This window comes from Brachypodium distachyon, chromosome 1 (assembly GCF_000005505.3).
Source record: "Brachypodium distachyon strain Bd21 chromosome 1, Brachypodium_distachyon_v3.0, whole genome shotgun sequence".
NCBI classification, from domain to species: domain Eukaryota; kingdom Viridiplantae; phylum Streptophyta; class Magnoliopsida; order Poales; family Poaceae; genus Brachypodium; species Brachypodium distachyon.
Window position 1 is genome coordinate 5943560 of NC_016131.3, and position 21814 is coordinate 5965373.

A 21814-nucleotide genomic window follows, 5' to 3' on the forward strand; every position below is an offset into this window, starting at 1 on the left:
GAATATAAAGGTGTCATACTTACTACAGTACTGTGCGGCCTTCGTATTTAGTCCAGCTTCCGAGTCAATCGCGTCGCACATTGCACGGCCACGGCAGGAGTCGGGCAGGGTTAAAAGCCGCTTTTGAAACGACTCTCACTTTCCCAAACAAAAGAGCCAATCAGCCACGCACGATTAGCCACGCGATGAATCGTGTGGCCCGGCGCGCCGGGCGCGTGCCCCCGTGCGACGGGGCGTGAGTCGGCGCGTGCCCCGCCTGGGTGCCCCGGTGGCCGTCTCCGCGCCGTACGATCAGAGGAACGGACGGCCCTGATGAGTTTCTCCTCCTCCCAGCCGCCGTCGCCCAAAAAGCCCCCAGGGCCGTGGCGGACTGGCAGCAGTACGAGGAGTGGAGGGAAATGGAGACGCGAAGCGGAATATAAATTCGGGGCGACCGGTCAGGAGCTAGCATCCAAGGAATCCCCGCAAGTCAAGTGTGCTAATCTACCCTCCACCCGGGGATGATACAAGCAAATCATTAGCTCCAAAGATCGGAAGCAGCCAGCCAAGGAAGCCGAAAGCAGAGCGCCTGTGTGTGCAAGAGAAACAGAGCGAGTTATGTCGTCGTTGAAGTCGCCGGTGGCGGCGGAGGAGGCGATGAGAGGGAAGCAGCAGGGGGAGGGGGAGAGGTACCCGGTGGAGGAGGTGGCGCTGGTGGTGCCGGAGACGGACGACCCGTCGACGCCGGTGATGACATTCCGGGCGTGGACGCTCGGGCTTTCCTCATGCGTGGTGCTCATCTTCCTCAACACTTTCTTCACGTACCGCACGCAGCCGCTCACCATCTCGGGCATCCTGGCCCAGATCCTCGTGCTCCCCGTGGGGCGATTCATGGCGTCCGTGCTCCCCGACCGCGAGGTCAGGCTCCTCGGCGGCCGCCTGGGAAGCTTCAACCTCAACCCGGGACCCTTCAACGTCAAGGAGCACGTCATCATCACCATCTTCGCCAACTGCGGCGTCTCCTACGGCGGCGGCGACGCTTACTCCATCGGCGCCATCACCGTCATGAAGGCATACTACAAGCAGTCCCTCAGCTTCCTCTGCGCCCTCCTCATCGTCCTCTCCACACAGGTAAAACCTTTCGTTGATCTGTAATCGCTCTCTCCATTTACAGTCAGTTCCTTGACCTGTATTTGTTCAGTTCAATTCTAGTATATCTGTACTGCTACAAGTTAGCTTGTGTGAGCAATCAAAGGCTGGCTTTGGAACAGGACCTGGAAGGAATTGACCACTGTCCTTCATTTGTTCCATTCCATTTCATCTTTAATTCCACACGCGAATGCGACGTGCACACTGTGTGCAGTCTAGCCAAGAGATGTGACCAACACTATACATGTCGAGATGTCAATGGGTGTTGCGATGTTCAGGTCTGCGTAGGAGTTACCACCACCAATCGTAGCGCCGGAGAAAGAGGGAAAAGCGGCCTGGGGAAATTCTCGTGGCGGCATAACGTCACCTCGAATCCATGCCCTGGCCCTACAGAATAACTGGCCAAATTCTGTTCTTCGTACCTATGCATGATCCAGTAAAATTTCATAGTGCACATCTTCCAGATTCTGTTATATTACGGGCATCAGTGCAATATTACATCATGGAGATGGAGGTATTCTCGAAAAAATATATTTACTAATCAATCATGGAGGTACTGTCATCAAGATCATGGACAAGTGACTAGCTAATGAAATACTCCAAAAAAGTGTTTATTTCATTTGCATCATGCGTTTTTTTTATATGGATATACTGGAGATGCAGTGCAGAGTGCTGACGTTTCGACTGACAGGCGTAGTGTAGCATTAGCAAGTTCAGTGCAAGGTGCTAACTGTGCTTTGTCGTTGCGTACACTGCAGATATTGGGCTATGGTTGGGCTGGAATGCTGAGGAGGTACCTGGTTGACCCAGCCGAGATGTGGTGGCCTTCTAATCTTGCCCAGGTCTCCCTCTTCAGGTAAGCCGTGAGCTGATCACATCAGTTAACTAAACCCTGTTGTCAGTGCTTGTGTTAATGCTCAAATCGAGTAGTAATTCTTAACCCATTGGGTGCTGCAAAATGCAGGGCGCTGCACGAGACGAAGGAGGGCGGGAAGCCGTCCAAGGGCCCAACCCGGATGCGCTTCTTCCTCATCTTCTTCTTCGCGAGCTTCGCCTACTACGCGCTGCCGGGGTACCTGCTGCCGATCCTGACCTTCTTCTCGTGGGCGTGCTGGGTGTGGCCACGCAGCATCACGGCGCAGCAGATCGGGTCCGGGTACCACGGGCTCGGCGTGGGCGCCTTCACGCTGGACTGGGCCGGCATCTCGGCGTACCACGGCAGCCCGCTGGTGGCTCCCTGGTCGTCCATCGCCAACACGGCCGTGGGCTTCGTCATGTTCATCTACCTCATCGTGCCGCTCTGCTACTGGCGCTTCAACACCTTCGACGCCCGCAAGTTCCCCATCTTCTCCAACCAGCTCTTCACGGGGTCGGGACAGAAGTACGACACCACCAAGGTTCTGACCAGGGACTTCGACCTCAACGTGGCCGCGTACGAGAGCTACGGGAAGCTGTACCTCAGCCCGCTCTTCGCCATCTCCATCGGGTCCGGGTTCCTCCGGTTCTCGGCCACCATCGTGCACGTCCTGCTGTTCCACGGCGCCGACATGTGGAGGCAGAGCCGGTCGGCGATGAGCGCGGCCAAGACGGACGTGCACGCCAAGCTGATGCAGAGGTACAAGCAGGTGCCGCAGTGGTGGTTCCTCCTGCTGCTGGCGGGCAGCGTGGCGGTGTCGCTGCTCATGTGCTTCGTGTGGAAGGAGCAGGTGCAGCTGCCCTGGTGGGGGATGCTCTTCGCCTTCGCGCTCGCCTTCGTCGTCACGCTCCCCATCGGCGTCATCCAGGCCACAACCAACCAGGCATGGCCATGATCTTCTTCTTCTTCTTCTTCTTCTTCTTACAATTTCGTCTAAGTTAGTGTGTAATTTGGTTTTGCAGCAACCGGGGTACGACATCATCGCGCAGTTCATGATCGGGTACGCGCTGCCGGGGAAGCCGATCGCGAACCTGCTCTTCAAGATCTACGGCCGGATCAGCACGGTGCACGCGCTGTCCTTCCTGGCGGACCTGAAGCTGGGCCACTACATGAAGATCCCGCCGCGGTGCATGTACACGGCGCAGCTGGTGGGCACGGTGGTGGCCGGCGTGGTGAACCTGGCGGTGGCGTGGTGGATGCTGGACAGCATCGACAACATCTGCGACGTGGAGGCGCTGCACCCGGACAGCCCCTGGACGTGTCCCAAATACAGGGTCACCTTCGACGCGTCCGTGATCTGGGGCCTCATCGGGCCCGGCCGACTCTTCGGCCAGCACGGGCTGTACCGGAACCTGGTGTGGCTCTTCGTCGTGGGCGCCGTGCTGCCCGTGCCGGTGTGGCTGCTCAGCAGGGCGTTCCCGGAGAAGAAGTGGATCGCGCTCATCAACGTGCCCGTCATCTCCTATGGCTTCGCCGGGATGCCGCCGGCCACGCCGACCAACATTGCTAGCTGGCTCGTCACCGGCACCGTCTTCAACTACTTCGTCTTCAGGTACCGGAAGGGGTGGTGGCAGAAGTACAACTACGTGCTGTCAGCGGCGCTCGACGCCGGCACGGCCTTCATGGGGGTGCTCATCTTCTTCGCCCTCCAGAACGCCCACCACGAACTCAAGTGGTGGGGCACCGAGGTCGACCACTGCCCGCTCGCCACCTGCCCCACTGCGCCGGGGATCGCCGTCAAGGGCTGCCCGGTGTTCTGAGCTACAAGCGCGCAATGTACGTAGCTAGCAAAGATCATCCTGTGGATTGGTGAAGAAAACCATGGGTCCAGCATGTGCATCGATTAAGCGATGCAGAGTTTGTCAGCCGTCACTCCTGAGTCGATGTGAACAATTTGTTTTTGCACGAGGAAATCAAATACCTGGTTTACATATAATCATTTATCATGTCACTCTTAGATACTCTTTGGACAAATCACACCAAACTGTACACACATTTTGACGGACAGAGTGCTCAAAACTGAGCACATTCATGATTCATCACACAATTGCACGAGGGCTAATATCAACCGTCACCTATCAGGCTATCAGCACCGTGACATTAGAGGGAGGCACCTGTGGTCGTGGTCACGCCGGAATGGACAGTTCAGAGTGGAAGCTCAAAGACCTCGTCTCCTCTCGCCGCCATGTGCTTCCTGCAGATCCAAGCAATGTGGCCGTCATCTCTGTGTCTAACACGCCACAGGCCAAACCTCTGTGCAATGTCCATCCCTGTCAAAATCCCTTGCCCTCTTAAGAAATCCACAAGCCACTGCCTAGCCGCTTTCATATCCTCCCCCATGTCGCTGCTGTTGTTGTTCCTCGCTCTTCCATACATCGCTGCCGCACCTAGAGCCCCCAGCGACGCAGCAGATGTAGCCGCACCGTACATGGCTGAGGAGTTGAGCAGGTGCACCACCTCCCTGCTCAGGTCAGGTATCATCTCCCCCATCCCGACAATGAAATGCGCGCCGATCTTCAGTGCAAATGTTAAGAGCTTCATGAACTTGCTCATGTAAGGCAGCAGGCATTGCACTGCTTGATTGTCCACTTGGATCAGATCGCACCCGACCTGATCCTCCACCACATGCATTTCTCTTCGAAATTCACATAGCATGTGCACCCGTAGGGATTGCATACCAGGCAGTATTCTTGTGACCAGCTTCTTCGAGCGGTTGTTTAGGCTGACAAGATAGAACATCTGGGGCACTTTTCTTTCCTCCAGTTGAACGCTATAGTTCATTACATAGTCCATTTTCCTGTGGAGTTCAGTCACAAGGTGATACTCGTAGTACCTCAAGCTTGCAATCTCTTCCTTCAAGTCTCTTATTCCTTGCTCTATTATCTTCAGTCTTTGGAGAACCATCTCGACACCTCTCGCGATGCCTAATATGGAGGGATCAACCACATCTGCTTCATGGATAGTTTCAGGCTGCTGCAGATTGTCCGGGGTCACAGCAAGTTCAGTAGCGAGATACTGTAAATCATAGTACCTACGATGCAAAACTTCATGGAAGTCATCATCTGATAACAGATCTCTGGCATGATCTGATCCTGGTCTTAAGAGGAGCCGTTTATTGCTTTCAACAGCACTCCACGTATGCTGATAATCATATATGCTTTCTGCTGGCAGTGACAATAGGACTTGCTTTATTTTTTTCAATGGAAGCTGCTGAGTTGCACGGAACCTTTGTGGTATGAGATATTTCACACAGTCGGGCCTGAGAATGCTTTCCTTGAAGGTCATACTGGGAGACAAATTCAGTATCGTTGGGATTACTAACTTGTGGAGTAGCCTGACCACGTCGGTAACATTTTTACCGGAGCATGCAAGCACATCTATGAATGAGCCAAACTTCATTCCCAGCTCCACCTTTACATGGACACCGCTGACCTCTGTATAAATAAGATTTTTCTCCAAGTTGTAGACTGCTCCTTGCTCTCCGAGACACATGATTTTGTTGCGTAGACGAACCTGGAAAGAGAATATTCCTTTAGAAAATCAAATCTGTATAGAAACTACATCAGTTATATACAGGCATAGCCACTAGTTAGTGTATATGTTTAACTAGCTACTTTATCTCCTTGGCAGCTACATACTACTGTAGTAATTACCGATTCAAATATGTTATACCTGTAATCTTGGAAAGAAATCACTTGTCAGGAGCATGTGCACATCTTCACATTCAAGACGCCTTCCAACAAATCTGCATTCAGGCACAGTTAACTGCCACTTTTCAGTACCTTCTTTGTTTTCCTCAAGAATACCTGGTAGTAAAAGTAATGTATGCGGGTTCCCAGGGTCCTGTTCGTAGCATAATTCGAGTTCCAGCAATATATTTATGATATCACTAGCCTGTAAGGATGCACCGGTTCTCCAGTTTGATCTTGACATTTGGTTGCGCAGCTTCTCTTGCAGAATCTTCACCACATCCTCTTTGTGGACAAAACCACCACTATTTTCTATCTTGATTGACTTTAATGTAGCTAGTTGGCTGAGGACATCCCGACAGAACCATTCACAATTCATGACAAGAAGTCCAAGTTCCTCAAAAAATACTATTTCACCCAAGGTATGCAGTGATTTCGCAACAGCACGTCTCCGTGTGTCCACTTTCTCCACATTATCACGCCTTGATCTCAATCTTAGAGCTGGAATGTTGAGCTGGCATATCTCGCAGAACTCAGCCCACCTGATCACTGTTTTGTTATTCTTCAACCTCCAGTCATCCAAAATCTTGATCAAATCATTGCATACTTCGTAAACTTGAGGAACTTGTCGGATTACTGTCTTTGTTGTCTTACGCAAGTGATGAGTGAGTTTACTTACTGAAACCAATGATCTTGAGTCCACGGCAAAAACAGTAGGGTAGATTTCTGCATGTGAATGGAAGTCTTCTCTGAGCCTGTGTACAACAGCAGCAATTGGCTGTAGCCCTTCTGGTAGATGAGATACCTTGTCATAATGGGTGAAAACTATGGTTACACAGGGCTGGAACGAGTTTGATACTTTCCGCCTATAATTTGAAATCAAGAACCTTAGCCAATATACCAGCTCCCATTCAATCTCATCTATGCTTTTTGGATATTTCGTACTAGGTTTTCCAACCAAACTAGACACAATCATGAAAAAGCTTGGATCACTATGTACCACGGACATGAAATCATGCAATGCAAAACTTCCTTCATGTCCACCAAGATTACACATTGTCAACTTTGTGCTGCCATCAAAGATTGAGCTCATCTTATTCTCAGCAGTGAATGCCACCTGCTCAGCTGGAGTCTTCGGAGTTCTTATTACATCCACGTGAACCAACTTCATTGTGTTCAGGCACTGATTCATGGAGCTACATAGTGTGCTTTTACCTGAGTTCATGCAAATTAAAGTGTCAGATATAACCAATTCTTACAGAATTTAAGAGATTTGGAAATCCAGAACTCTGATGTAAGCTACATTATTTAATAGAACCGAGGAAACAAAATATAGGTACTAACTTAGCAGGCTCACATTTCATGTCCATGTCAAGCAAAGTCAACCAAAATGATATTTGACATAATTTAATTAGAATTCCACAAGCTATTGGATAACCTATGCTGAACAAAATAAAACCAGAATTGCCTTATTTAAACCAATAGACTAGAAATAAGAGAGTTAGTAATGGATAGTAATCGCACCTGCTGATTCTTGCCCGCACAGAAAAACTCGGCAGCAAGCAGGAGCACTTTGTGGCAAATCAAGCATATCGTTTGGCAGAGGCAAACTCCCATTCTGACCAAGTTTCTCATAAATTTGGTCTGTCTTGCCAGCAATATGCAAAGGTGTTGCATGAAGATCAATTTCTTCAATCCACGGATTGACCTGCAAAGTGTTCATAATGGTCTGCAAGACTGCTTCCCCCTCAACTCCCTTGCACCCTCTCAAAGATAAAATTCGAAGAGTAGCATTCCTTTCTAAGCTTGTAAAGATTTTGATGACGTCATTTGATCTCAAGCTTGCATCATCACATATAGCCAGCTGAATAAGGCTCTGATTTGTCTCCAACATCTGCAAGATTGCAGCTACACCATATCGGCCTACATTTGTTCTCTCTCCTCCAAAACGCAAAACCTTCAAAGTGGAATTGGCTTGTGTCTGAAGTGGTGAAAATGTGCTAAGAGGACATAACAAATGCTCCAACCCAACACCACTAAAGCGATTCCCATCCAAACTCAAGCTCTCTAAATACTTGTTCTTGAATAGTCCTGCAGCTATATACACCACCGCTTTGTCCCTGAGGCAACACCTGGTAAGTTTGATAGCTTTCAGGCTCTTATTCCTGTCAAGGACTCCTCTAAGTTCTTTGGTCCACATGGACTTTAGAGGGACACCCGTCATGTCCAATGTTGTCACTGTGGTATTCCATGCCAAAGCACAAGCAACCCGCTGCAAGCCTGTAGAGTTAATATTGTTGTAAATCCTCATGTTTCCAGTTACTGGCAGGAACTCAACAATTTTACAGCTGTCAGTGCTACCTCTAGCACCACGATTCTGTCCCCATATATGCACCTCCACTCTGCGGTTGCGTGCCAGCACAGCAGAGATAAGCGGAGCTGCTGCAATGCAGCTGTTGTCCAGTATGATCAACAACTTCAACATATAGTTCACCTCAATCATCTTGGAGAGTTCTTCTGATCCCTTGGAACCAATTGAGTCTTCCCATACTTGAAACTCTTCCACGCATCTGTTGTTTGCCAAAGCTGAGGCAAGCAATGTCGCTCCAGTGGCTCCCACTCTACAATCATTGAAAACAACTGCTTTCATACTGTTGTTCCTTTGGAGCATTTCTGAGAAGGGGACTAAAGTAACTGCTGATTTTGTATTGAACAAATTCTTTTGGAACCCCACCTGCTTCACATTCGAGCCAGAGCCTAAGTATGAACAGAGAAGTCGGATCTCTTCAGGGTGCCATTCAATACAATGAAACAGAAGGTTGGTCACATTTCTGTAGCTCTCCTTGGACTCCACAAGATGATGCAGAAACTCAAGCAGGAAGTTGACACCATTGCGATCTGTACAAATATGAATCCTTAGTGATCTCTCACTTTCCATAGACAAGCCTGATCCCAAGTTTGTTTGAACCTGGTAGAACGCAATGTTCTCCACACCCTTGTACTCCTGCAAATCAATATCTGCAACATCTCTTATATATTCCAGGTTAGATGGTGATGTTACCGTGGTCATCCTATCACCCATGCCTGGTGGAGTTGATGAAGAATAGTTGAACAATGGAGGGGAAGCAGAGATGAAGGCTTGGCTTTACCATGCAAGTAAAATTCAGATGTATGTACATATGGAACAAAATGGATTTCAGACGATGTCACACGTTGCAACCGGAAAGAAGGGTTTCAAGCAATTGAGTAAAGAGAAGGCCAGGCATCAGATTCCTGGCTTGTCAAGGGAGCATGATAAAGAAAGGAACAACCTTTATCTTGCTTTGCTGGCCTGGAGGAGGATGATTGGCGCATAAAATAAGGTCCAAGTATACAAAAATCAGAATAAATACCATTGTGAAATCCTGAAAGTAACTTCAAAGCAGCTGCAGAATCATGCAAGTAGTTCCATGTACAAGAATCTCAAATTTCTTATATTGACAATATCATTGATTTCCAATTTTCTAAAGCATCAACAGTGGCTCCACCATGCCTATGAGCCGTCCTAACCGAGTGCACCCATCAAGCACCCAAACACAAATTGCACCATCAGCACAAAAATTTGAACCAAAATGCCTACATTGTCAAAAAATATACTTTAACTTTTTTTTGCGAAAAATACTTAAACTTTGCACTATTCATTTGTTTCTTTAACATCATTCAGGAAAAAAAAGAGACTTACTTCCCCTAGTCTTTACATCATTGATATACTTCTTTATTTATCATTGTATTATTGTGTGCTTTATTAAGAGGGGAAGTACCGAAATAGATTCTCAGAGTTGTGCAGGCAGGAAGGAATAAGTGCAGGATGCCTTTAATATTCAGATAATAAAGGGGAATCCATCCTTTTTGCCACTTATTGTCCACAGTGGCTGAGCACTATACAAATTTCACACTGACTTGTTGAGTTGCACACTAGTAGTTTGATCAAAACCAAACATACCGTAGCGGAGCTTAAGTGCTAATTGCTAAGTTGCTAGTGGTAGGAACAAGCAAAATGTATACTTCCTTACCACCAAGTGCAGGTAGAGTGAGGAGCTGCAATCTGAAGAAGCAAGCAGCAACAAGGATGATACTGCTACTTTATTTGATCATCCAATTCGTTGCAGTTTCGGCTCAGCAAGGTATGGCAGCTGCTAACTCCTTATTCCATAATGCTCCTGCACTCTTATCCTTTTATGTTCTTTTTCTAATCTTAATATCTCTGATCATCCCAATGTTCTTCAAAGTTATAAAATTAACATAACATCCAATCTTCGGGTAAGAAAAATCTTATAGGGTAACATTCTGAAACATGGCATATGGTAGCAGGTACGAGAAGGTATGTCCATATCTGAAACAACATATACTGTGTGACAAACTCTTCACTAAAAGCATCTCAATAAGATTATATTAGCATGCTCAGATCCACTGCAACAAGTACATATATGTATACTAGCTAAAAGCACGTGCGTTGCAACGAAAATATTATTATTATTTTACATAAGTTGCTTAATTGCGTTTTTGCTCGTATGTTCTCAATTTTTGTGTTGAATAATAATTATCTCAAGATATACATTCGTTTTCTAGTTGTACAGGCGATGGCCTCAATTAAGTGAACTGACGACCACCAACTCAAATCTTTATTCCTCTTGAATGACATCGAAGCTTTTGAGCCTCAGAAGACATAGCCTCATCCAAATTCCTACTCAGAATGGGTGGTATGCACTGCAACTTTGTTTCTAATGCTTATAGATTTATACTGCAATCAGTATAAGCACTAATACCACATCGGGCCTACAACAAAGTTTATTACTCCAATGCTTAACCTTGATTCCATAGTAAACACATAATATCACTAAACATGGAAAAGGGCGATGCAATAATTGAAATAGTGTAATTAGAATTGATTTTAAATGCCAAAACCATTTAAATAATTTGAAATCAATACTTCTTACGACTTCAACTCAAGCAGAGAATTGCGATTGTTGGGAGAAACAATATTGCATGGTAGACAAGCAAACACCAGATGATAGTTGGGCGTTTGGTCCTGGTGGAGCAGGCTGCACAGTGATTGGACCAAACAAATCCTGTAACCAATACAGCCAGGGACCATGCATCCCTATGCATTCAACAGTTTTGGCAAAGATTCGAAAAACATGGTGGTTCTTGCTACTTCAATGCAGCTACAATGCTCACCGACCTAGATCCAAGTATGTCCATAATCTGAAGCATTATTGGGAACATACACTTTTGCAGGTTAAATTTTACCAGCGGGGTCAAACATGCGCACACAGAAGGAAAAACTCAGACGCCCCCCTCCCCTGGGGCCGTGTGCACGCACACAAACACACACCACAACGAGACATGTATCAGTAAAAAGAAATAGAAAAAGGGAAATATATGTCCGAGGTGACTCTTCCTATTTTGAGTCTACTAAGAAAGCACAGCTCTCTGAAATTGAAATAATTCTTTGGAAACCATGAAACCCTACTTTTTCTTTTAAATGACATGACTGTTTTAGGTGCAATCATAAGTTCAAAATTGCAGTGGCATGTAAGGAAGTTCTTTTCTTGGGAATAAGTACCCTAAGGATAGCATGGAAGCATAAATTACTCATATTATCTGATAACGATATGGATGTTAGTCATATGAATCATTCACTTGTTACCCTGATACTGCCATGTGTTCCTGAGTTCTATTCCATTGACCCTTCAGGAAACGGAAAGGCAAAATATGTTCAAACACATTCGTTGACTTTGCAGGGAGATTGTCATTACTCAGAAACATGGCTGGCTATGTGAGAGCAACACCTGACATGTAGCTCCACACTTTAAAATGTTTCAACTATGTGTGTCATCTATAATCAAACTCATTTCCAAATTTCACTATGTTACCCGGTTTTATATCATTACAAGTTGAGCACGTTTTCTAGGATGTGTGAAGGGGCAAAAATCTCAAAGAACTAAGATATAATTAAGCAAAACAATAACAAATTATATGGTTACCTGACACTTGAAGCGAATTAGATCGAATCATTGTTATACTAAGTCGTGCTCGTGAGGCACGATCTGTACTATTTTAAATAAACTATAGACATACATGTGTTGGAAAACAAATTATAACCTGAAGAGGATATATTGCAGATGGATGAAAGTAAACATGTTGACCTAACTGAGCATGATTGCACTGCCAACAATGAAATCGAACATACAGTGATTGTCATGGAAAAGGAACTGACATTAAATAAAAGAAACAGGAGGCGCAGCTTCAGTGGAATGACTGATTGATCAGATTGTAAGCACATATAGAAATGAGGAAGCATGAAACATCAAGGGGAGCTATTTTTATTTTTATTCTTCTTCTCCAAAGGACATGATGCAGATGTAAGTCATATCAGTACAACTGCATGACTTAATAAAGCACCAAATACAAAACCTCGAGTAACTGGACATGGTTTTCACTGGCTAAAAACACGATACAATCAGAAGAGCAGACTGGCCCAAGCAGCAATGAATGCAAAGCCACCAATTGGTGCCGGTGAAGAGAACTTCCTGTCTTCAAGGTAAGCCACAGTGTAGCACCTGACCAAAAATGAGCAACAATCATTTTGCAATCCCATCATTCAGACGGCTAGAATGCAAACAAAATTAAAGATGAGCTCCTTCTCATTTTCCTTGCATCCCCTGACAATTTACTGTGCAACATACAAACAAAATAAGAAACACTCACGTTCCAGAGAAGAGCACAATTCCAGTAGTAAGAAGCCCTCCGAACTGCATACCATACACGGAAATAATCGAATGAATTAGGGGAAGTAGATAACCAGCGAAAGGGCGAAGCGGGAGGAGCTAATACTGACAATATTGGGGCGCTTAGTGATGGGAGCCCCGACCAGCGCCGCGGTGTGGACGAGATGGTAGAGGGACGCGGTCTGCCAAATCTGTAAAAAATATGATTTACAGAAACATATTGGAAGTAGAACAGAGAAGTTTGGCTGGGAATCGATGAGCAGAGAGTAGCCGATTGTACCTCTTTGTATCTAGGGTTCTGGGGGCGGAACATGTGAGCTCCATAGGTGCCAAGTCCAAGAGCAGCAACCCCTGCTCAACGATTCACCCAACCGTCAGATTGCGGAAGCAGACGGAGTAAGAGGGTGAGTAGTAGTAGGAGGAGGGTTACCGGAGACGGCGGCCACCTTGTGCCATAGCATCGGGTCCGTGGGTATCACCATCCTCATCTCCCTCTTCTTCGTTATTTCTGCTTCCTTTTCCTTCTATAACTGGATGACGCGTTCAACACGCCGATATCACTGTCATGACTACAAACCGACACTTATTAACTACACGCACATAAACCATTACAGAGGAAGAAAGGTGTCCAATAAAAGCAAGCCGAAGTATCCGGTGAAAATCCAAACTTTATATAAATCGCGCTTAGAAGTTTCAAAAAAATTCTAAAAAAATACCATATGTTCGTACTGTGATGCTCTACAAACCTGCAAAATTTCAAGTTCAAAATCAAAAGCATTTGAGAGAAATTAAAAAAAGAAATTTACAATGAATAGTGTCAAAGACTGAAAAACCACTCCGGCACGGGGCATGCAGTTGCCGGGCTCCCCGCAACGTGCATCACGCAGTCGCTGCGGGGCTTCGGGGAATAATCTCGCCTGGTCACTTCTCGGGAGGTAGCTTGCCGGGAGGAGGCGTTTCCGGGCGCAGGTTCCTGCTGCGGAGGCGGGGCCGAGCAAACAGAGCAGCAACGCCACGTGGGCGTGCGGCATGCGCCCAGTGTGCAGGGTCGCCATGACGAGGAGTATAGTGCAAGACACATTTAATGAGTCGACAAGAGGGGGGTTATCCGTCTAGCCAGGCAAACAGTGGCTGCCCAGAGCTAGTTTATAGGCTTTTAGACCCCTAGCCGCGGGGCTGGCGCTCTTGCATGTCTGCCAGCGCACCGAGGAGGAGCTGCCCGAGCTCCCTGCTCGCCACTTGTAATCCATGCACCGTGGCACCTGTGGTATCCCCTTGGCTATAAAAGGAGGACCCCCGCCAGCGGTCAAAGGGTTCGGTTCGGTTCGGTTGGTTTTTCGTTGGTTCGCTCATTCAACCAACAAGTAGTTCACCACTGGTCGTAGCCCAGAATAGCAAGGAGCACTTAGCCAAAAATAGGGTACCCGGGGACCCTTCCCCCGGCAACTTAAAAACACTCAATCTTTCGATAATACAAGCTCAAACAAACAGGACGTAGGGTTTTACATCTCCGGGTGGCCCGAACTTGGGTAAAACGTGCATGCATGTGTCTGTAGTGCGTTTTGCAGGCTACGCATCGGCCCCGCCGGCGATCGCCGGAGCGATCCCCGTCGCCCACTGCTGAACCAAAAAGGGGGTGCCCGCACACCCCCGGTGTCAAAGCCCCGTGCTACGACATCTGGCGCGCTAGGTAGGGGGCGCGTGAGGAGAGCTCGCAGGTGACCGCCGGCAGCGACGTCTACACCAACATCGGCCTCGTCTTCCTCGACGACAGAGCCGGCCACCATGCCCCCCAAGCGGGCTGGTGACTCAAGCATCGACCCGCGTGCGGCCTTAGCGGCACGCACGCGGTCGCACGACGTGCCACGCGCGTCGCAGGAGAAGGGTGATACTGAGCCTGCCCGAGCACAGCAGCCACCGTCGCAGCTGCCGCCACCGCCGCCTCCTCGACCGTTGGCTGACAACCGGCCGAGAGGACCGGCGGCTCCCAGCGCCGGAGCCAGCCGCGCGGGCGGCTACAATGCCACCCGCGCCCTACAGCGGGCCGACCCGTGGGCCGATGAACCGCAGCAGCGGCAACAGCCGCACGAGGAGCACGGAGCGTCGCGGGCAACGCCAACCGACTTGCACCCGACTCATCCGAGGGCGTCCGGGGATAGAGCGGAGGACAGCCGCTCGGGAAACCGACAGCCTCCCGCGCAAACCCTGGCGGAGGCCATCGTTGCCGCGTGCGTCATGGTGCGCTACGATCCGCCCCAGGGCACGCTGGCGCATGAGTCTTGGAGTGCGGAGCTGGAGGCGCTCCTGGCACTCGCCGCCAAGCAGCCGCAAGGCGAGGGCGCCCCGGCTGGCTCAAGCCGGGGACAGAACCTGAGACGCGGAGGCACGCCTCGCGTCTCGGGGCAGGGGGAGAACCCTCCCCCGCAGGGAGAGCCGGGAGCCGGGGGCCCTGAGGGGTCCTCAGACTCGTCAACCACCGTCGTGCTGGGTGACGCGCGTGGCGTCCTGAACGCCCGCAAGCAGGAGGACCTGCGCCAGCGCTTGGAGCGCCAGCGCCGGCGCGACGCGGTGCGCCAGGACCCGCAGGAGCAGGAGGATCCTCCCATGGGTCTCGAGGATGGCTGCACCGCGTTCACGCGCGAACTTTGGCGGGTGACATGGCCCCGCAAGTTCCGAGCGCCTGTGCTCGGTACGTACGACGGGATCGTAAATCCCAAGGACTTCCTCCTGACCTACACGTTGGGGATGCACGCCATCGGCGCCGACGACAAGGTCAGAGCCAACTGGTTCCCGATGGTTATTAAGAGATGAATCGGGACCCACGCGTCGGTTGGGGCGTAGCCCGGCAACCGGCCAGGGAAGGGTTCGCCCGGGAACAGGTGTTGCTGGCCCACGCCTGGGGGCTACTGTCGCACCAGTGGCACCCGGGGTACCACCGCTGCGCGACGCGTGGGTCGCATCGCTTGGTCCCTGGGAGGATCGCCCCCCGGGTGGCAACGTGCAAGCTGTCCGGCAAGCTACCAGCCCGGCAGGGCTAGCGGGGCTTCGGGGAATAATCTCGCCTGGGCGCTTCCCGGGAGGTAGCTTGCCGGGAGGAGGCGTTCCCGGGCGCAGGTTCCTGCTGCGGAGGCGAGGCCGAGCAAACAGAGCAGCAGCGCCACGTGGGCGCGCGGCAGGCCCAGTGTGCAGGGTCGCCATGACGAGGAGTATAGCGCAAGACACATTTAATGAGCCGACAGGAGGGGGTTATCCGTCTAGTCAGGCAAACAGTGGCTGCCCAGAGCTAGTTTATAGGCTTTTAGACCTCTAGCCGCGGGGCTGGCGCTCTTGCATGTCTGCCAGCGCACCGAGGAGGAGCTGTCCGAGCTCCCTGCTCGCCACTTGTAATCCATGCACTGTGGCACCTGTGGTATCCCCTTGGCTATAAAAGGAGGACCCCCGCCAGCGGTCAAAGGGTTCGGTTCGGTTCGGTTGGTTTTTCGTTGGTTCGCTCATTCAACCAACAAGTAGTTCACCACTGGTAGTAGCCCAGAGTAGCAAGGAGCACTTAGCCAAAAAGAGAGCACCCGGGGACCCTTCCCCCGGCAACTTAAAAACACTCAATCTTTCGATAATACAAGCTCAGACAAACAGGAGGTAGGGTTTTACACCTCCGGGTGGCCCGAACCTGGGTAAAACGTGCATGCATGTGTCCGTAGTGCGTTTTGCAGGCTACGCATCAGCCGCGCCGGCGATCGCCGGAGCGATCCCCGTCGCCCTCTGCCGAACCTAAAAGGGGGTGCCCGCACACCCCCGGTGTCAAAGCCCCGTGCTACGACATCAATTCATGCAGAATTTGTCTTTTTCGTTGCTAACAAACGAAATTGAGTTTGGACTTGAACTTTTGCACATATATAAAACATCACTTTTCTAACATATGTGATTTTTTGAGAATTTTTTAAACTTTTTTCGATGGAGTTTTCACAGTTTGCACCGTAGAGGTGGTTTTCACCGGATACTTCCCCTAAAAGAAAAGCTAGACGCTCCAAGCTTAATAAGTATAAAGATAGTGACAAGAAATATAGAGATTCAAAGTTACGGGTAATGTACCGGGCGCATTTTTCTTCGCCGTTGTCAACAAGATGAAGCTGCATTGTGGAGCTGCCCAATGAGTGCAAGTGCAGCAACTTTTCTTGGTCCGCGTGAAAACTCAATTTGCTCCTAAGGGCATGTCCAACAAGCCGTTACTTAGGTTGTTACTAAAAAGAGAGAGATAAACAATGTTACACAAAGTATCAACCCCTCCAGCAGGTGGTTTCTTCATATTGTAACTAGTACTCTAAAAGTATTTATAATTTATTATAGTTGGTCTCACAAAGGTAGGATGCAAGTAACAACTCTTGCTTCAATAATGACTTAGTTGTTACTTAGTTCTTGGTATGCGTGTAGTAGCAGTTTCTCTACAAAGAAACCACTACTTCATCTTTTCTCTTCTTTTTGCTTCCACATCATCAAAATCTGACATGTTACCATCTAAGTAACAGCTGAGTCACCTTGTTGGAGATGCCCTAAGAGCAAGATTAATAGTGTAACCAGGTGTTGGCTATAAGAGCATCTTCAATAGTACATGTCAGCAGGTACTAAGGGTGTGCCATGTAGAAGTTTTGATGATATGAAAAGGAAAAGGCATGAAAAGTAAAGTAGTGGTTACTTGTATAAGAAACTACTTTGACTCTTGTACCAAGACATAAGTAACAACAAAACACTTGTTGGAGAGATCTCTTGTTACTAAAATCTTACTTTGTGGGTCTCACCCTCTCACATTCATCTATTTCTTTTTCAATCTTAGTAACCATCTATTGGAGGTGTTGTTACTAGTACAAAATAAAATATTCATTTTCCTCTTAGTAATGGCCTAAGTATCACCTTGTTGAAGATGCCCTAACCACATGCCATCTACAGCTAGTTCACAGTTAGCATATATAATAGTTGGCTATAAAATTATACAGAGTACAACTTTATGTGTACTTGGCCCACCTATCTTCTTTCTCCTCTTCTCCCTCCTCCAACTAAGCAAAATTAGTATATTTAAATCCTTGTAGCCTGCTTACATAAACTTATTGTACCTGCTTAAAAAAGAAGCACGGAGGCTGGTTGGTTGGTGAAGAAAACCATGGATTTAGCGAATGCATCGATAATCGGTTGTCACTCCTGCGTCGATGTACACAATTAGTTTTTCGACCAGGAAATAAAAATATCTAGTTTATATATATCTATATTATTTTTTAATTTGCAGTTTGCGTCTGTCCCTCGTAAGTCGTCCTCACCCCGCCCCAACTATACGCACGCGGCCAAAACCAAGAGCAAGAAAAAACTGGATCCCGTCGGCCGCCCGCACCCGATCCGTGCACCTAGTCTACTATGCACGTCCCATGATACGTGGTCGTCCGACCCGCACCCACGCAAATAAAAACCAATTTCTCAAATAAACCAATCTGCCCACCCACGCTAACAAAAACCAGTTTTTCAAAAAAAAAAACAATCCGCATTTCCAACTGCCGCAGCTCGTCTGCCGCCCAACGCAGTCCCTTCTGGTCGCCGCCGGCGCGTGGTCCCTCCTCTCCCCCTTTTCCATGGCCACCCCCGATGCCCATCCCCGCCGCCGATGTGCATCTGCCGCCGGCGGCGGCGCGCAGTCCCTCCTCTTCTCCCTGCCGCCGCCGCTGCCTCCTGATGCAAACTTCTAAATCTGAATATAGAACATTTACTTCTAAATCTGAATATAGAACATGTACTTCTAAATCTGAATATAGAACATGTACTTCTAAATCTGAATATTGAACATGTACTTCTAAATCTGAATATTGAACATCCTATGACCAAAGGAATTAACATAACACAAACCATGACAAGCATATGTGTTACCTTATTCTCATGTGTCATCCCACTTTGGTTTCTATTCATAACCTGAACATAACACGCACTAAACTTATTCACTTGTTCTTGAATAACAGCCCAACGATGTTGAAGAGAACCTTCTGTTCTACCTGAGTCTTCAGTCTTATTGGCATGGAAGTAAGCATTTATTCTTTTCCAATAGCAATCATGAGATTGGTCGACCCCTATGATTGGATCTTGAGTTATCTCGAGGTATGCATCACACAAAGTCAAGTCTTCAGCCTGGCTGAAATTTTTTAGCCTCTTCGAAGAGCCTGATTTGGGAGCACTTGCTTTCGAAGCCCTTGCTTTCTTAGCACTCGCTTTCACAGGAGGGGTAGCTTCTTGAGTCTCTTCGAGATTGATGTGATGTTCTTCATGCCCTTCGAGATCGATGTGTTCTTCTCCATGCCCTCCAGACCAGTGCAAATCGTCCAATCCGACATCACTTTGCAAGAGATCGGTATAACCATTATAACTCTGATTTTCCATTACCAAAATCTGAAACAAAAGTAGTGCATCTTAGCATTTTGGCAGCACAAGGAACATGCAGTAGACGGCAATTGACAACAATCTGGAATTATCTCAATTAGAAAATCTTCCTGCAGATCAAGCTACTACTTCTACTACTTTATGATTTATCAAATCTTATGCTATATAGATACTCCAAGCAATCCACAGATACCAATACCGCTAGGAGCACAACTGAAAGCGACAGAGCACATGAGAGCAATGTGCAGCGAGCAGGAGGGGGATCGGGCCGACGAGGTGGAGCAGGAGGGGGAGAGGGCCGACGAGGTGGAGTAGGAAGGGGAGAGGGCCGACGAGGTGGAGCAAGAGGGGGATCAGCCCAACGAGGTGGAGCAGGAGGGGGAGAGGCCGCCGCCGCCCGCCTGCTGGCCGCCGCCCTCCATTTCCCTGCTGGCCGCCCCCCTCCTCCTCCTCATCCCCTGCTAGCCGCCGTCCTCCACTCCCCTGCTGGCCGCCGCCGGCCAGATCTGGCCGCCCCCCTCCTCCTCCTCATCCCTTGCTGGCCGCCGCCCTACACTCTCCTGCTGGCCGACGCCGCCCGCCCCAAATCGAACAAGAACAGAGAAAGGAGAAGACGGAGGGTACCTGCAGGTGGCGCGCGTGATGGCGGGAGGGAGGATCGGTTGGTCCTCGTGGTCGATAGGGGGAGGGATCGGGCTCCCCGATCTGTAGGGGAGGAAGAGCTCCAGATCGGGGACGCCCAAATGTCGGGGATGCTTTGCGGGAACTGCTGGACGCTCGATTTTGCGTTTTTTCCCCTAAAAACGTTATCGGGGAGATGATAGGGGAGCTGCTGGACTTGCTCTAAGACCCGACCGCTATCCTGCCCACACCGACTGTGGGGCGCTCATCTAGAATTCCCGGTGTCACTTCCCGGAGCTGTATGACCTCAGGTTTCTGGCTGAGTGGCGGACTCTGGATGGGGAGGACCCTCCTTTGCTTGCGGCTGCCAAGTCCGGCGGGTCCCTCCTTCGCCACTTTCTTGCGCTGATGAGAGACCCCAAGTTCGAGGAGCGAATGGTGGGATACAATGGGATGTTGTTTGGGCTCAGACATTGGCCCACCCCGACCCTTGATTACTGCAGGCTGAGCTTGGAGGAGCAGGAAAGACAGTTCAGGGAGGACATGGCTAAAATGCATGGCGCTGATTACGATGTTGAAGACATGGTTAACCATATCCACTAACTCCATCAAGATCAACCAGCCCCGACAGAAAGTTTCTTCACTTATGATCAGGATGTAATCTTCCTCAACTGGACATGTTTTGTTTTATGCTCCATTACGCTGATGTTCCTTTTTAATGGTGATTTAGAAGGTGCCAAGAATCTTAAGTTTTTACTCTGTATATTTGAGCACCTTGTTGTGTTGAAGATTAATTTTCATAAAGTTTTCTGTTTTGAGAATGCAGCTGATACAAAAGATGACCATGCCCACATTTTCACATGTAAAGTAGGGGACATTCTTTATATAAGTATCCAAGAGTACCGTTGCACGTGACTAAGCTGAGAAATTATTTTGAGGAACAAGCTGAGAAATTATCATATCCAAGAAAATGTAAAGAACAAGCTTAGGGGTTGGAAAGGTAAGTTACTTTTTCCAAGGGACTAACTCTAATTAATTCTTGTTCCAGTAATGTGCCTTCATGTATGTTTCTTTTTAACTAAAATAGCAGCGCGGTATTTCATCGATAAAGCGGAAAAGAATACAAAAGCCTTGTATAGAGGGGATTCATGTATGTTATCTCTGTACAGAATTCCTAAGGAGAAAAGAGAAGTAAAAATTTCTTGGACTGAAATAGCGCGCGAACGTGCCCGCGTTAATCTATCCGCGCGTACGGCAGCAGCAGGTGGCATGCATAGCACAACAGTAATAGTACGCATGCATGCATGCACCCAGCGCAGCAACAGCTGGTCGCATGCATAGCATGCATAGTACATCAGTAATAGTACGCATGCATGCCTGCACCCAGCGCAACAGCAACTGGCTTGAGTGCTACGTGTTCATGCATGCATGTCTTATTTTGCAAAATGCAACTTCAAAATGTTATATCTCTTAGAATTTACGTTCGATTTACAATTCGTCTTCAGATTAATTTTTTCTTGGCGAGATCTTCAAAACAAGATCTCATATTGATATGTTTTGGCAACAAAAAAATAATATTAAAAGTTGCCGCCTTCTAGTATATAAAGTTGCCACCGTGCGATATATAAAGTTGCCTCCAATATATAATGTTGCAACATCGCTCAACGATCGCGCTATAGGCACGATGCACTACGGTAACTGCCAATCCGTGTCAGCTCAGCTGGCTCTTTTCACGCCAAGTCCCGGCAGCAGGCCACCTTATCTCCATGTCTCCTCTTAATGTAGACAAATTCCACCCCTAATGCACACAAATTACCATCCCAATGAACATTGCCACTTGTAATACGCACAAATTGCCACCCTCTAATGAACACAAATGCCAATCGTAGAACATACGAATTGCCACATCCTGATAAGCACAAATTGTCACCAGTTACGCATGAATTGCCACTCTTAATGAACACCAATAACCTAGTACGGCCATCCATTTTGGTTAAAATTTAGCATACACCATTGCTTCCCGCATTTCCTCCGCTCCAAATTGAGCCACCACATTCATTTAAAATGACGCACACAAACCTATCTCTTTGTTAGCCCTAATGCACACAAATTAGCACCGCCTAAAGCACATAAATTACCAGCCCTAATGAACATAAATTGCCACCCTAATTATTGCCACCCCTAATGCACACTCATTGCCACCTCTGATGAACACAAGTTGCCACCACTATTGCAGACAAATTGCCACCTCTGAGCTACATAAATTGCCATGCCTAATGCAG

The 21814-nt window shown here is 48.3% G+C and overlaps 3 protein-coding genes and 1 long non-coding RNA gene across 5 annotated transcripts; 2 read left to right on the forward strand and 2 right to left on the reverse strand.

Moving 5' to 3' along the window:
* The first annotated feature begins 597 nt into the window (after nucleotides 1-597).
* Nucleotides 598-3983, forward strand: LOC100844120 (oligopeptide transporter 3). Its single transcript, XM_014896947.1, has 4 exons — nucleotides 598-1110; nucleotides 1887-1984; nucleotides 2093-2927; nucleotides 3007-3983. Exons 1-4 carry the CDS (start codon nucleotides 598-600, stop codon nucleotides 3802-3804), a joined length of 2244 nt encoding a protein of 747 aa, XP_014752433.1. The 3' UTR covers nucleotides 3805-3983.
* On the reverse strand, nucleotides 3925-9690 carry LOC100846548 (protein TORNADO 1). Of its 2 annotated transcripts, XM_024455128.1 has the most exons (4): nucleotides 8468-8603; nucleotides 7258-8354; nucleotides 5717-6948; nucleotides 3925-5557 (listed from the first exon to the last, which is right to left on the reverse strand). In XM_024455128.1, exons 2-4 carry the CDS (start codon nucleotides 8234-8236, stop codon nucleotides 4190-4192), a joined length of 3579 nt encoding a protein of 1192 aa, XP_024310896.1. In that variant the 5' UTR covers nucleotides 8237-8354; nucleotides 8468-8603; the 3' UTR covers nucleotides 3925-4189. The 2 variants fall into 2 exon arrangements, with proteins under 2 accessions (XP_024310896.1, XP_010229829.1); XM_010231527.3 differs by having other exon boundaries at nucleotides 7258-9690.
* On the forward strand, nucleotides 9690-11688 carry LOC112268885. The gene is made up of 2 exons (XR_002960375.1): nucleotides 9690-9896; nucleotides 10342-11688. It is a non-coding gene; the product is annotated as an uncharacterized LOC112268885 (long non-coding RNA).
* Nucleotides 11689-12020: 332 nt separating this feature from the next.
* On the reverse strand, nucleotides 12021-13091 carry LOC100822899 (transmembrane protein 256 homolog). The gene is made up of 5 exons (XM_003559441.4): nucleotides 12934-13091; nucleotides 12784-12854; nucleotides 12614-12694; nucleotides 12484-12527; nucleotides 12021-12335 (listed from the first exon to the last, which is right to left on the reverse strand). The coding sequence occupies exons 1-5, from the start codon at nucleotides 12989-12991 to the stop codon at nucleotides 12236-12238; spliced, it is 354 nt and encodes a 117-aa protein (XP_003559489.1). The 5' UTR covers nucleotides 12992-13091; the 3' UTR covers nucleotides 12021-12235.
* Nucleotides 13092-21814: the final 8723 nt, after the last annotated feature.